The sequence below is a fragment of the Rana temporaria genome, chromosome 1 (assembly GCF_905171775.1).
Source record: "Rana temporaria chromosome 1, aRanTem1.1, whole genome shotgun sequence".
Lineage (NCBI taxonomy): Eukaryota > Metazoa > Chordata > Amphibia > Anura > Ranidae > Rana > Rana temporaria.
The window spans coordinates 194,669,832-194,684,919 of record NC_053489.1 but is presented as its reverse complement, the minus strand read 5'-3'; the positions used below and the strand labels follow the sequence as shown (position 1 = coordinate 194,684,919).

General features: G+C 45.5%; 1 protein-coding gene across 16 annotated transcripts in view; it reads left to right on the top strand.

The window, feature by feature from the left end:
- RIMBP2 (RIMS binding protein 2) overlaps positions 1-15,088 on the top strand; it is a 758,298-nt gene that overhangs the window by 686,396 nt on the left and 56,814 nt on the right. For all 16 annotated transcript variants that reach the window (XM_040347437.1, XM_040347489.1, XM_040347429.1 and 13 more), the window contains one exon: positions 7,030-7,101. In XM_040347437.1, the coding sequence (XP_040203371.1) occupies positions 7,030-7,101 (72 nt within the window). The remainder of the gene's footprint in view (positions 1-7,029; positions 7,102-15,088) is intronic.

Below are 15,088 nucleotides of genomic sequence, written 5' to 3'. Positions count from 1 at the left end.
TAAATGTATTTTATTGGGATTTTATGTGATAGACCAACACAAAGTGGCACATAATTGTGAAGTGAAAGGAAAATGATAATGTCATGGATATGCAGTTATCTCCGGCAGCTTACCTTGCTCTCATGTGTTCATCTTAGAGGCCAGGCCCCCTCACCTGGGTTCCTTTATCTTCTTCCTCCCTGTATGGCTCCACCCCAGGCCATTCCAGGAACTCTATATTAACCAGTGCATTGCAGGTCTGCATTGCTGATCAATGTTGTGTGTTAGCTTGTGTACCTGCTTGCCGTGTTCTACGTTAATATCTCTGTGTACCGACTTTGGCTTGTCTACGACTACTCCTGTTTGCCTGTGACCCTGACCGTTTGGCCTGTCCCTTGGTTACCCTTGTCTGCCTGTTGCCCCGACCTCAGCATACCCATCACCATCCCTTGTGTACTCAGTGACTGCTTCCCCTCTCTCCCTACAGGGCGTGACCTGGGGGACCCCAGGGGCCGCAACCTGGGTTCAGTTGCAGCGAAGGCCATCATCACCACTAGAGGCTCTGGTGAACACCTGCTGGACCTTAGACTCCGCGCCCTGGGGAATCTTGGGTTCACGTTTCCTGTCCATCCGCAGCAGTCTGCTATTGGGTTCACTACCTTGCGGTGCACCCCTGTCTCTATCTGGGTGCATTTGTCACCTGGCCACAGGTGACCTGACAGATAAATGGTTTTCAATTTGTTTTACAAAATATCTGAAAAGTGTGGCATGCATTTGTGTTCAGCCCTCCTAAGTCAATACTTTATAGAACTACCTTTTACTGAAATTACAGCTGCAAGTCTTTTTGGGGATGTCTCTACCAGCATTGCACATCTAGAGAGTAAAATGTTTGCCCATTCTTCTTTGCAAAATAGCTCAAGCTCTGTCAGATTGGATGGGGAGAGCGTCTGTGAACAGCAATTTTCAAGTCATGCCACAGATTCTTAATTGGATTTAGGTCTGGACTATTTTAACACATGCTTTGATCTAAACCATTCCATTGTAGCTCTGGCTGTATGTTTGGGGTCATTGTCCTGCTGAAAGGCAAACCTCCGCCCCAGTCTTAAGTCTTTTGCAGACACTAACAGGTTTTCCTCTAAGATTGCCCTGTATTTGGCTCCATCCATCTTCCCATCAACTCTGATGAGCTTCCCTATCCCTGCTAAAGAAAAGCATCCCTACAACATGATGCTGCCACCACCATGTTTTACGGTGGGGATGGTGTGTTCAGGGTGATGTGCAGTATTAGTTTTTTGCCACGCATTGCAGTTTTTTTAGGCCAAAAGTATTCCATGATGGTGATCTTTGTATAGAAATCTCTGAATAATCATGTACTATGGATGATTTTAAATGTATGTAATTTTTTGCATTTTGTATTAATAAAATAGATTTTGTTAATTTTTATTTATCGGTGTGTGCCACGTAAAGTCCTGTGGGACTTCTTATGACTTTCTTTCAACAATGGCTTTCTTTTTGCTACTTCCATAAAGACCAGGTTTGTGGAGTGCACAACAAATAGTTGTCCTGTTGACAGCCTATGCCACCTGAGCTGTAGATGTCTGCAGCTCCTCCAGAGTTACCATGGGCCAGATTCACAAAGCACTTACGCCGACGTATCTCGAGATGCGCCGCGCGTATTTTTGCGCCTGATCCTCAAAACGAAATACGCCTGAAAACCATTTTTTTCCGTCCTACCTAAAACAATTACACCAGCGCTTCTTCAAGGGCAAAATACGCTAGACACACCATTGTTTTGCTAGGCAAAGATGCAAATGAGGGAGATAAGGCGATCCACAAAATTAAGTGTGTGCGGCGTAGGCTACGCCCTGTGCGCATCTGTTAGTTTCCCGGAGTAAAGTTACACTTTATAAAAGGTGCCTTAACTTTGCTCCAGCCGTGTAAAGGTCAGCTAAAGCAACACCATTAAGGAAGAGCTGAGCACACACACTTGCCGGACTACAATCTGTGTGCCAACATGCCAGGGGCATCCATGCTCATAACTATACTAGTGACTTTAGTAACCGAGGGTACCCCCTCTTCTGAGGGAACAGCAGTCAGGAGACGCCTCGCAGAATGCATCTTTGCACAGTAAACACACACATTAATCATGGCACAATGAGAATGCATGCATGCACACCCACTGTGGTCCCTAGCACAGACACATCACATGCACATCTAATTGGATTGGACCCTAGAAAACCACATGGTATTAGGGAGCAGTAACGCCACGCCACGGCTCCAATTATGTCACTGTGCATTCATACACCTTTCACACGGACCTGGGATCACTTCTCCCTGGTCCTGGGGATCCCTAATCCACCAAAACTGAGGGTGACACCCTTTTTCACCAGGAATGTCACCCCACATTCATACATCATTCACACACATAAAACAAATCAGAATCACACAAAAAAATCAGAAAAAAATAAAAATAAAGAAAAGTACACCCAAAATCTCAATGGCGGCGGCGTGAGCTACGTCTGGGACGGCCACGGGCCCTCAGGGGAGACTCATGGGGGGGGAGGCAGGGGAACGAGGAGCCTCATGGGGGGGGGAGGCAGGGGAAGGAGGAGCCTCCCTGGGTGGCTGCCCACCTGCTGGCCTGCCCTCCAAGGCCACGGCGATCCTGGTCAGGCCCAGAGTGAGGGCTGCCGTATTGGCCTGGACAGCCTGGGTGTTGTCCTGGACAGCCTGGGTCAGGGCAGTCACCTCAAGGGCCATGCCTGTTGTGGCAGCCTGCAGCTCAGAAAAGCAATTTATAAAAGCTAATGAATTAGTGCCCACCTCACTGACTGACTCCTTGATGGAGGCCAGGCTCTCCTCCATCTGGGCCAAAGTCCGGGTGACCTGACCCAGATGTTGTGTCTGACGAGCCTGGTCCCTCTGCAGGGGAACTCGGCCACCCCCCTGGTCTTCTGGGTGGCCTTCCTGCCTGCAGTTGAGGCTTGTGGCCTGGGAGGAGGGGAGCCCCCTGGGGGGGCAGCCCTGTTGGGGTAGGAATGGGAGGGACTACCCCTGATGGTGGCCTGACTGCCTCCAGATGAGGCTTGTGGCCTGGGAGCAGGGGATTCCCCTGGGGGGGCAGCCCTGTTGGGGGAGGAGTGGGAGGGACTACCCCTGATGGTGGCCTGACTGCTGTCAGGCGCAAGGGAATCCTGATCCCAACACAGCATCACTTCTCAGGCAATCTCCATCCAGTCATCCTCATCCTCCCCCCCTCATCCTCCTCCCCCTGAACCTCCTCATGAGGGGAGTTGTGGCCACTCCCCTGCCCTGGGGACTCCGGACTTTCTTGGGGCTCCTCAGCAGCCTGTTGTCCTGGGGGTGGTGCAGCCTGGCCTGATGGCCCAGCAACCTCCTGGCCTGATGGCCCAGCAATCTCCTGGCCATCTGTGGAGGACACAAAACATACACAGGTTGGAGGATCCACACACTTGGCACATATTCCCCCCCCCCACACACATGCTACTCACCAGATGGAAATAAAAAAAACGTACCTGTCCTCACAGGATCATCTGATTCAAAGCCAGGCAGGCCCACCACTTGCTGACTGTGGAAGCAACGGGCCACCGCAAGTTCCTCCTCAGTCCACCTTACGGTGCAGGGTGGGCCTCCTCCAGTGCCCCTGGCATGGGCTGCTTGCTTGGCCATCTTCTCACGGACCAAACTCCTCAGATCATTGATCTTCTTCTGAATCCCACTGGGGGTCCTTGTCTCCCCCCCTCCGCATTGATCCGATCCGTAATCTCTTGGATTATTGCCCTCTTCCTGGCCGGGGGGATGTCCCGGCTTTCAGGGCCATGCAAAAATCTCCCATATTGGGTGATAGCCCTGGCCAGCAAGTGCTTCTCTCGCACCGAGAAGTTTAATTTTCTTCTCTTAGGTGCCATCTCACAACACAGCACTCAGCAACAAACAGACACTAAATTCAAACAGAACAAACAAACACAAAATCACACAGAACAGACAGCCAAAAAGACACAGAACAGACAGCCAAAAAGACACAGAACAGACAGCCAAAAAGACACAGAACAGACAGCCAAAAAGACACAGAACAGACAGCCAAAAAGACAAAGAACAGACACACACAAAAATCAGACAGCAAAAAAACAAAAACACAAGCAGACAGCTAATACAAATTCAAACAAAAAACACAGAAGAAACAGACACAAAAAACACTCAGAAAATACACACAGCTTCTACAACCTCCTACTACAATAAATCTTTAATATAACACTACACTCACCAACAAACAGCCACAGACAACAGAGCAAAAGACACTTGCTTTAGGAAGGGAAACACAGGGATGTACTTTTGCAAGGGAAGTGCGTTTGTCTGGGGCTATTTAAGCACAGGGCGATTCTCAAACTAAGTATGCTTGGCCTTTTTCCTATCTCACTGATTGCGCCGAGCCGAGTTCTGCACATGCCCAGTGAGGTGCAGATTCGTGCGCACATGCGCAGTACGGCCAGCCCTTCATTTACATGGGGTCACGGCTCATTTCAATGGAGCACGCCCACTTCCTTCCCACTTGCAATAACCCCGCCTTACGCCTTGGTATTTACGTTGCGCTGGCGCAAATGCTCTGTGGATACGGCACTTACGTCACAAAATTAAGGCGCCGTAACTTAAATGATATACGTTTGGAGTAACTTAATTTGCGCCGCTCTACGTGAATCTGGCCCCATGTTTCTATGAAAAATGCTCTCCTTGCCTGGCCTGTCGGTTTGGTTAGACGACTATGTCTTGTAGGTTTGCAGTTGTGCCCTACTGTCTCCATTTTCGGATTATGATGGATTGAACAGTGCTCAGTGAGATGTTCAAAGCTTGGGATATTTTTTTTCTATAACCTAACCCGCTTTAAATTTCTCCACAACTTTATCCCTGACCCGTCTTGTGTGGTCCTTGGCCTTCATGATGCTGTTTATTCACTAAGGTTCTCTAACAAACTTCTGAGGGCTTCACAGAACAGTTGTGTTTATACTGAGATTAAATTACACACAGGTGGACAATATTTACTAATTAGGTGACTTCTGAAGTCAATTGGTTCCACTAGATTGTAGTTAGGGGTATCAGAGTAAAGGGGGCTGAATACAAAAGCATGCCACACTTTTCAGATATTCATTTGTAAAAACAAATGTAAAACCATTTATTAACCGGTTGCCGACCGCCGCATGTACATCCACAGAATGGCACGTAAGGCATATGGGCGTACTGTACATGTACGTCCCCACCTTTCCGTGGGTCGGGGGTCCGATCGGGACCCCCCCCCTGGTACATGCGGTGGTCGGAAACCCACGGGGAGCGATCCGGGACGAGGGCGCGGCTATTCGTTTACAACCGCCCCCTCGCGATCCCGTGATTCACTGTGGCGGCGCATCGATCGTGTCATCCCCTTTATAGGGGAGACACAATCGATGACGTCAGACCTACAGCCACACCCCCCTACAGTTGTAAACACACACTAGGTGAAGCCTAACACCTTCAGCGCCCCCTGTGGTTAACTCCCAAACTGCAACTGTCATTTTAACAATAAAGAATGCAATTTAAATGCATTTTTTGCTGTGAAAATGACAATGGTCCCAAAAATGTGTCAAAATTGTCCGAAGTGTCCGCCATAATGTCGCAGTCATGAAAAAAATCGCTGATCACCTCCATTAGTAGTAAAAAAAAAAAATATATAAAAATGAAATAAAAATATCCCCTATTTTGTAAACGCTATAAATTTTGCGCAAACCAATCGATAAAAACGCTTATTGCGATTTTTTTTTACCAAAAATATGTAGAAGAATACGTATCGGCCTAAACTGAGGAAATTTTTTTTTTATATATGTTTTTAGGGGATATTTATTACAGCAAAAGGTAAAAAATATTGCATTTTTTTCAAAATTGTTGCTCTATTTTTGTTTATAGCGCAAAAAATAAAAACTGCAGAGGTGATCAAATACCACCAAAAGAAAGCTTTATTTGTGGGGAAAAAAGGACGCCAATTTTGTTTGGTAGCCACGTCGCACGACCGCGCAATTGTCTGTTAAAGTGACGCAGTGCCGAATCGCAAAACCTGGCTTGGGCATTTAGCTGCCTAAAGGTCCGGGGCTTAACCGGTTAATTTCCTTTCACTTCACAATTATGTAGCACTTTGTGTTGGTCTATCACATAGAATCCCAATAAAATACATTTATGTTTTAGGTTGCAACATGACAAGATGTGGAAAATAAAAAATAAACAAACATATCATACTTACCTGCTCTGTGCAGAACAGAGTAGCCCCAAACCTCCTCTTCTGGGGTCCCCCGCCAACGATCCTTGCCCCTCTCGCCTGCTTGGGTGCCCCCACAGCAAGAAGCTTGCTCTGGGGGCACCCAAGCAGGCTCACGCCTGAGCCACCGCTCTGCGTGTACATTCACACAAAGAGCTGCGGCTCAGCCCTGTCACCTCTCTCTCCACATTGGCTCACTGGCTGTGCTTGACAGCAGCAGGCGTCAATTGCTGCCGCTGCTGTCTCAGCCAATGAGCATGGAGAGTCCCTGGAGAGCCAAGGCTCTTGTGTACATCGCTGGATTGTGATGAGGTTCAGGTAAGTATTAGGAGGGCTGATGCACACAGAAGGTTTTTTTCCTTCATGCATAGAATGCACAATGGTAACAAACCTTCAGCATTTAGAACCACTGTAAAGTATGGTATATTAATGATACAAAGAAATTTGTGCCAAAGGAGCAAAAACAAATTTTATGCCATCTTAACAAAATAAAAATAAAATGCTTGCAGTAATATAACAAGTATTCAAGCTGCCAAAAACATCTGATGCAGTAACTGTCAATTAGTTCCCTAGACAAGTAAAATGCAATTTATTTTTCGGTCGTTTGTACTCCATGGTGATAAATCCCCAAACGTCACAAAAGTGTGCCAACTTTGCCATGCTTTTCTGACATTACCTGCCAAAGTAGTCAGTATTCAAATTCAAAAAGCACAATGATTACCAAGTAACATATTTCATTCTAATCTCTACAGGCTGAGATAACCTTCTGCACAGGAGATATCATTACTGTTTTTGGTGAGATTGATGAAGATGGATTTTACTATGTGAGTAATTGAAGTTAAAGAAATGTAATTTGTTTATATTTCAGCACTTTAAATGGTTAGAGTAAACACCAACATAAATTAAACTGCCATATGACATGACTAATGTGTGCATGGTGTAAGATAATATATATCAGAGAGAGGAAAACCGAGAAAGGAAATCTGAGTGAAAACATAACGTCATTTTACTAATCCGCATGACTAAAATCCTAACATTGCACAACACACATAAACAATATTATTTTTTCTAAGTCGTATCCTTTATTATGAAAAATGCAATCCTTAGATTGCAGTCAAGTGACTTTGCCTTAGATGTGATGATGCCTAATGTACACACAATCGGTTCACCTGATGAAAACGGACCGATGGATTTTTTCATCAGATATCTGATGAAGCTGACTTTCATCAGTCTTGCCTACACACCATCAGTTAAAAAAACAATCGTGTCCAATGCGGTGACGTAAAACACAATGACGTGCAGAGAAAAATTAAGTTCAATGCTTCCGTGCATGCGTCGACTTGATTCTGAGCATGCTTGGATTTTTGACCGATGGATTTCCCCACAGACGATCGTTTTTTTCTATCGGTATTTTAACCATCAGAAAATTTTAAAACAGGTTTTATTTTTTTTCACCGATGGGAAAAAAAACGATGGGGCCCACACACGATCGGTTCGTCCCATGAAAACGGTCCATCGGACCGTTTTCATCAGACGAACCGATCGTGTGTACAGGGCATTAGATGTGCAGGCAGGAGGAATAATTTCCTGAGTCTTCTTTCCTCAAGTGGTCAGAAATTGCAACCTTGTAGCAAGTTGGGACTGCAGCAGGGGGTAATCTGTTAGACAAGCCTGGACAGCCAAGAATTACACAAACACAAGGATTTACAAGAAAGTGTAATCTCTGAACCAGCATCTCAGTCTAGGAAGTAGATGCTAACCTTGGATAATGTATAACAAAGCTGCTTCCATTTAGATATTAGCAGGTAAAGACATCGTTAGGGGAATACTGGGATCTTTGTAAGAGGCAATAAATACCTGAAACTTTTAACTTGCACATTACTTGGCATGCATGCATGCACTTAAGGTGGGGGTTCACCCGAAAAAAATATTTGAACATTAGATTGAGGCTAATTACAGGAAGCAGAATCGGGTGTTTTGTTTAAAATCAATGCAGTACTTACCGTTTTAGAGATAGATGTTCTCCGCCGCTTCCGGGTATGGTCTTTCGGGACTGGGCGTTCCTATTTGATTGACAGCCTTCCGATGGTCGCATACAGCACGTCATGAGTTGATTTTTTGGGTGAACCTCCACTTTAACGTGAAAAAATAAACTGTATCTGCTGGTATATATGAATGAGAATGGGATATTGCACAATATTCATAATTGAATAATGTGATAAATTTGTATTACTAGAATGCTACGAGAACTACCTGTTACTCTCAAAATGCTATAAGGACTGTAATTACCCATACTTCCCAACTTTAGAACCTAAAGAAGAGGGACACCGAGGTCCTGATGAGCATGCCATGGCAAAAAGTAGGTATTGTTAAGTTATGCTGAATATTGGGCATGGCTTAAAGCGGTAGTACACTTCACCATTTGTTTTTTTTTCGAAACCCTGCAAAGTAAAGGCATAATATGCTAGTATGCATTGCATACTAGCACATTATGAAATACTTACCTTAGAACAAACTGCTGTGCTGTCAGCTTTGACAGACGCTTACATCTTCACCCGGTCTTCCTTCCGGGTTTGCGTCCTCCAGCCGTCTGGCTGTGCCGCAATGACGTTACTTCTATGCATGTGCATGGGAGTCATGGACCAAGGCACGGAGCTCTGAAGGGAACGGCACAAGTATACTGTCCCTTCAGAGCGCTTCATGTGCCGGTGACATTGCCGGCTGCATAAAGTGTAAATATCTCCTAAACCATGCAGATGGCATGCTCGTGTAATAATTGTCCACTTACAAATGGTACCCCTTTCTGAATAAGGGTGACACCAAGTTCCACGCTCCCTATGTAATCTGGGCAGTTCTCCGGCTCTACGTGACTGTCTTTTCCTCTTACACCATAAAACTACATGTATAGCCTGTTGCCCTGTCACAGAGCTTATACATCTTGACCACATATCTGGCACGCTTGCTGGGAAGGTACTGTTTTAAAGACAAGCGGTCAGAAAATTTAATGAGGGACTCGTCAACGCAGACAACTTGATGGGGAGTATACAAGGCTGCAAAACTTTTGTTGAAGTAGTTTACGAGGGACCGAATTTTGTAGAGCTGATCGAATTCAGGGTCTCCACAAGGATGACAAAGTTCATTGTTGTTGAAATGCATGAACCGCAAGATCTGCTCGTATCGTGCCCTGGCCATGGAGGCAGAGAACACAGGCAAATGGCAGACTGGGTCAATGGACAAATAAAATCGCAGCTCACTCAGCCCATGTCGACGGATAGGCCCAGAAAGGTCATAAATTTGCAAACCGTAATTGGTTTCCATTCTTTGGCAAGGGAGGACTGGGGATTAGCGGCAATGTATTGACCAGCATACAAATTACTTTGGTCCACAATAGATCTATAGAGATCTTCCGTGAAAAACAGCGAATAAAAATCAAGTGCCGTAAAATCAACTGTTTCCACCTGAATTCCGGGTTGGCCAGTGAATGGGGAAAGTACGGGTGCTGCAGAAGTGGTGGGCTCCCAATTAGGATTGGCAAATTCTGCAGGAAGGGCACTATGGGCACGACGGGCCTGTCTTTGTCTTCTTCTTGGTAGCAGCGGGACACTACCTCGCCAGTTTGAACTGCACTTATGGGACTCGCCACGTCACCAAGTGTTACTGCAGTGCTGCATGTACGACCAGGGTGTACTAGGCCGCTGGTGCTTGCCAGTTCACCAGAAGGATGAGCGGCACTAGTACTTCTCTGCTCTATACGAGAGCCCTGCGGTTCTTGCACTTCAACAACAGCAGAAGAATGGGGTTGGGTACGCCTGACCTTGGCAGGGACCTCAACTTTATCGTCAGTGCTATCTGTCATGGAGCCGCTGTCGTCTACATGATCGTATTCTGTGCCTGAATCTGACAGATGAGTGACCTCCTCTTCACTATCTGTCATGCTCAGAAATGTTTAGGCCTCTTCACTAGTGTACCTTTAAATTGCCATTTGGGCTCTAAATTTACTGGTACACTAGTAAGATTCACAGGTAAAAAAGCTCCTAGGCTGTCAGCAACTGTATAAAACGCAAAAAAAAAAACTGTTAGCGATCGCAGGGATCAGGCCTGACTCTGCGAACGCTGCAGTTATGGGTTTAGTGTTTTGTAAGTGACAGTGATTGATCGATACTGCACTTGGGTGGGCTGGGCGGAGGGGCAAAACGCAGGTGCTAGCAGATATCTGGGCTGATCCCGCTAACACTGCGTTAAACTGCTGGGGACGCTAGTATAGATCAGATCAGATATTGATCTGTTCAGATACTATACCAGTAGGAGGTGTATGCTGCGTGTGTGGGTGTTAGCGTTACTGCCACTAATCTGACGCTGCCTGGGGCGACGCAGACCCTATCTGACACTAAACCTAACTGATATCACCCGCCGGGCGATCAGGGGTTAAACCTATATGCCCTGACACTATAAAAAGCAAACTAACTAACCAGTGTCACCCGTAACACTTATACGATGATCACTGGTGAAAGGGGGCAATCAGGGGGTTAAAACCTTCTTTATTAGGTAGTATATGGGGGTACCTGACCCTATAAAAACCTGACTTGAACCTAAATAACTAACTGGCTACCTAGCGTCACCCGCGACACTTATACAGCGATCATAAAAAAGATAGCTTAGTGACATCAGACAACATTAGCAGAAGTTGCTCAAAGGGTGGCGGTAAAGAGCTGAAAAAACATGTAGTTTGGTGTATGTTGGCTTAAATTGTTCTGCCGTCTGTATGCAGAACTAGTTCACAGACAACGCCCTTCGGACAAAAATCCACAGTTTTGTCCGATGGAAGTTCGATCGTGTGTACAGGGCTTTACACTATAGGCTAAGAACATTTGCCCAAAAGGGAAATAATGTTTATGGACTGCAGGTTCATCAAATGTTTTGGAGGTTAAGTTACGGTTCACACTACCGCCACCTGAAAGTCACACGATTTACAATGCGACTTTGTCAGGCAACTTCAGTGTGACCTTTAAGCGACTTTGGAGCAACTTCAAGGAATGCCTGGGTAATCTTTCTGTAATGTCAGATCCAAATAACATCCATTAAGACGAGGCAACTTCCATTAACCACTTCCAGCCCAAGGATGTCATATGACGTCCTTGACTTTGAGTGGGGATATCTGAATGTTCCCTGCAGCTACAGGCATCATTCAGATATCATCTTCATCAGAACAATCATAGCAGCAGTTCAGCCGCTTGATCATTCTTACAGGCGGCGGGAGCAAACATCCCCCCTCCCACCCGTGCTTCTCCGGGCTCGCCCATATCGGCGAGCCGGAGAACAAATTGGTTGCCACCGGAAATTGACCATAGAGATTTCTGGTGGCCAGATGGTCCCCCGTCATCTCTATGACCCTCGGAGGCCTGGGTGCGACGTTATGCAGGCCGGCTGATGTAAACAAAGCCGAGGAATCAGCTGGAAAGGCTGAGACAAGTCTTTTTTTTTTATCTCAGTCTTTCCAGCCTGGAGGAGAGATGTGGGGTCTTTTAGACCCTAGATCACTCCATAAAGAAGACCTGTCACGCACTATTCCTATTACAAGGAATGTTTACATTCCCTGTAATAGAAATAAATTGATAAAAAAAAATAAAAAATTTAAGAGAAAGTGTAAAAATATAAAGTCATGCCCACATATGTAAAAGGCGTTCAAATCACACATGCGGTGTCGCTTTGTGCGTTAGAGCAAGAGCAACAATTCTAGCCCAAGACCTCCTCTGTAAATCTAAACTGGTAACCGGTAAAAAAAATTAAGCATTGCCTATGGAGCTTGGGGCCATTCCACTAATGTGCGCAGTCAGCTCTATACGACGCCTGCGTAGTCAGCTCTACACGGCTCCTAGTCGGTACGCAGGCGTCGTGTAGAGCTAACTCGCGGCTCTACATGTTCGGCTACTTTCGGAAACTCTGTGACTCTCGTGACGCGCCTACGCAATACGGGGGGGTCTTATCCACCGGGGGGAACTTTTTCTGAAGGACATCACTCATCTGGGCGAACTCCCAGATTACATTGCGGCTCAGGATAGAAACGCCTACTCCCGCGGGAGTGAGTACCCGGAAGCCGGATTGAAAAAAGCGAGTGTACATGTTAGAAGTATAAAGATTTTGGTCTTGTATAGATGTTATTTGGGTGAACCTCCGCTTTAAAGAGGGTCCGGTAAAAAAAAAAAAAAATACTAAAAACATGGGGTGCCCCTCCTGTACCATATCAGGCCACGTGCCTACAAGGGGAGGAGTACCTGACCATGGGGGACATGAACATAACTTCATTGTCCAAATATAGTCATGTCCAAATCTAGTCAATGTCTTCACCTGGGAGACCCTTTTTGTTCACTTTAGCTGCAGGGACCTGGAGATGTCATTTGGCTCAAGGGAATCGGCGGCATGGATCCGAAATGCTGGACAGCATGACTGATGGTGGATGTACAATGTGGGCCTTGTGTGTGTTTTTTACTGTTTCAATTTTTTTATGTGAATGAATAAGGGGTACTATGTACCCTGTACACATTTACTTTGGGGGAAAGTGGCATCTGAGGGGGCCCCCTTATTATTAATGCGTGCTTCTAGATTCTGAGAGCCTCCTGTCTGCAGACACACCACAGCCCTGGCCCAGTGGTTGGCCTTTGTCCCCCTCAACATAGGGAAAAGGCGCTTTGCCCCTGGCAAGGTAACCCACCATGTTGAGAGCATGTGTCCGGTATGGCTTGATTTTCAGGGCAAAAAAGTGCGCGGTATACGCCGATAAATACGGTACTTGCTGTGCAACACAGTGCTCTGATCTCCTCTAACATTGTGCATATCTTCTTTTTGGCCTGTTGTAGAGTGCTGGTACCCTTAATGCAACACATGTTAATATACTGTATATAAAATTAACCAGAGCAGACCACTCTGATGTGAATGAGCCCTAAACTTTCCCACGGTCCTTCACCAGCATTGGTTTTCAGTGGATTAGCCCCTCCTCCCTTTCCAAGCATTGATGGTTTATGGTAGTTCCTCATACTCACACCCAATAACCCACATTGGGTTAATTGGTGGCCAGTAGTGTTTTCCCCTCCCCCTAAAAGTATTGATGATGCTCATTGATGTTTCCCCCACTAATGGTGTTGGTGGTCAGGGGTGTTCCCCCTTTCCCTAAAGGCTTTCTGTAAGTGTGTTATAATTAGTTAATAGAATTGCATTATGGTACTGCACTTAGAGGTGTCTCCCTGTTTTTTCTATGAGAGTCTGCTTTCTTCCTGGAGTGCTGCCCAGTGTTGTACCTACACCAGTCTTACCTCATCACAGTCTACAGATTTGAACACTTCTTTTAAACAGCTGACATATATGTCTGGCTAGTCTTGTTGCTCAGAGCACCCCACGTCCAGAAACCTCTTTCCATAATTTTACTGTTGTGGCAGTGATTAGGGACACTGTAGGGTTGATTTGCTAAAACTAGAGAGTGCAAAATCTGGTGTAGCTTTGCATGGCATCCAATCAGCTTCTAACTTCAGCTTGTTCCACTAAGCTTTGACAAAAAAACTGGAAGCTTGTTGCTTTCTAGGCAGAGCTGCACCAGATTTTGTACCCTCCAGCTTTAATAAATCAACCCCTGTGATGGGTGGCGATGATTAGGGACACTGAGTTGGTAGTGGTGATTATGAACACTGTAAGTGGGTGATGATGATGATGACTGGTGTGATTAGGGATGCTGACTTACAGCACTGGACTGGTAACATTGTACTGCTGTGGCAGTGATCAGAGATAATGGCTGGTGGAGCAGCCATCCATTGTACATGATCACAGCCACACTGTTACAATGTCACCATAGTGACACTGCACTTTTTCTGGTGACAGTATGTAATATATATATATATAAATATATAAATATATATATTGTGGGAGATTAGCTTGTGGGGTCACCTTTTCTTAATGGCAGTCCACAAACGTCACTTTCTTAAAAACGTAAAAACCTTTTCTTTTTTAGTCCAACACCCAGAGCTCCTCTCATTCAGGTTGCCTCCTGAGTCTCCAAACCAGAGCCCTGCTGTGCTGATCTTCCTGAATATTTAAAGTCCAGCTGCCTGTGGACTCCAGTGGACCCGAATATCTGGACCGGAACCCAGCCTTCCACAGAGGCTGGAAAAACTGGTCCGGATTCCGGATCAGTCCCTTAAAATGGAACGAATGCGAGGTGAAATGTACCTATTATCGCGTATCTCACCTTGCATACCATCACATATACTCCCCCTCTGCTCAAGCCCCTGAGGCTGAGCACTTGACCCGACCATACAGTGCACGCATGAGAGGGCATCTGCATTATTTTGGAACTTTCCCGGTCTGTGCTCAACCCAAGACCTGGACCAATATGCAGGTTAAGGACCTTGCCCCTTTTTGCGATTCGGCACTGCCTCGCTTTAACTGACAATTGTGCGGTCGTGCAACATGGTTCCCAAACAAAATTGGCGTCCTTTTTTCCCCACAAAGAGAGCTTTCTTTTGGTGGTATTTGATCACCTCTGCGGTTTTTATTTTTTGCGCTATAAATAAAAATAGAGCGACAATTTTGAAAAAAAAATCAATATTTTTTACTTTTTGCTATAATAAATATCCCCAAAAAAAGATATAACAAAACATTTTTTTCCTCAGTTTAGGCCGATATGTATTCTTCTACCTATTTTTTGGTAAAAAAAAAAAAAAATCGCAATAAGCGTTTATCAATTGATTTGCGCAAAATGTATAGCGTTTACAAAATAGGGGATAGTTTTATGGCATTTTTATTAATCATTTTTTTTTTACTACT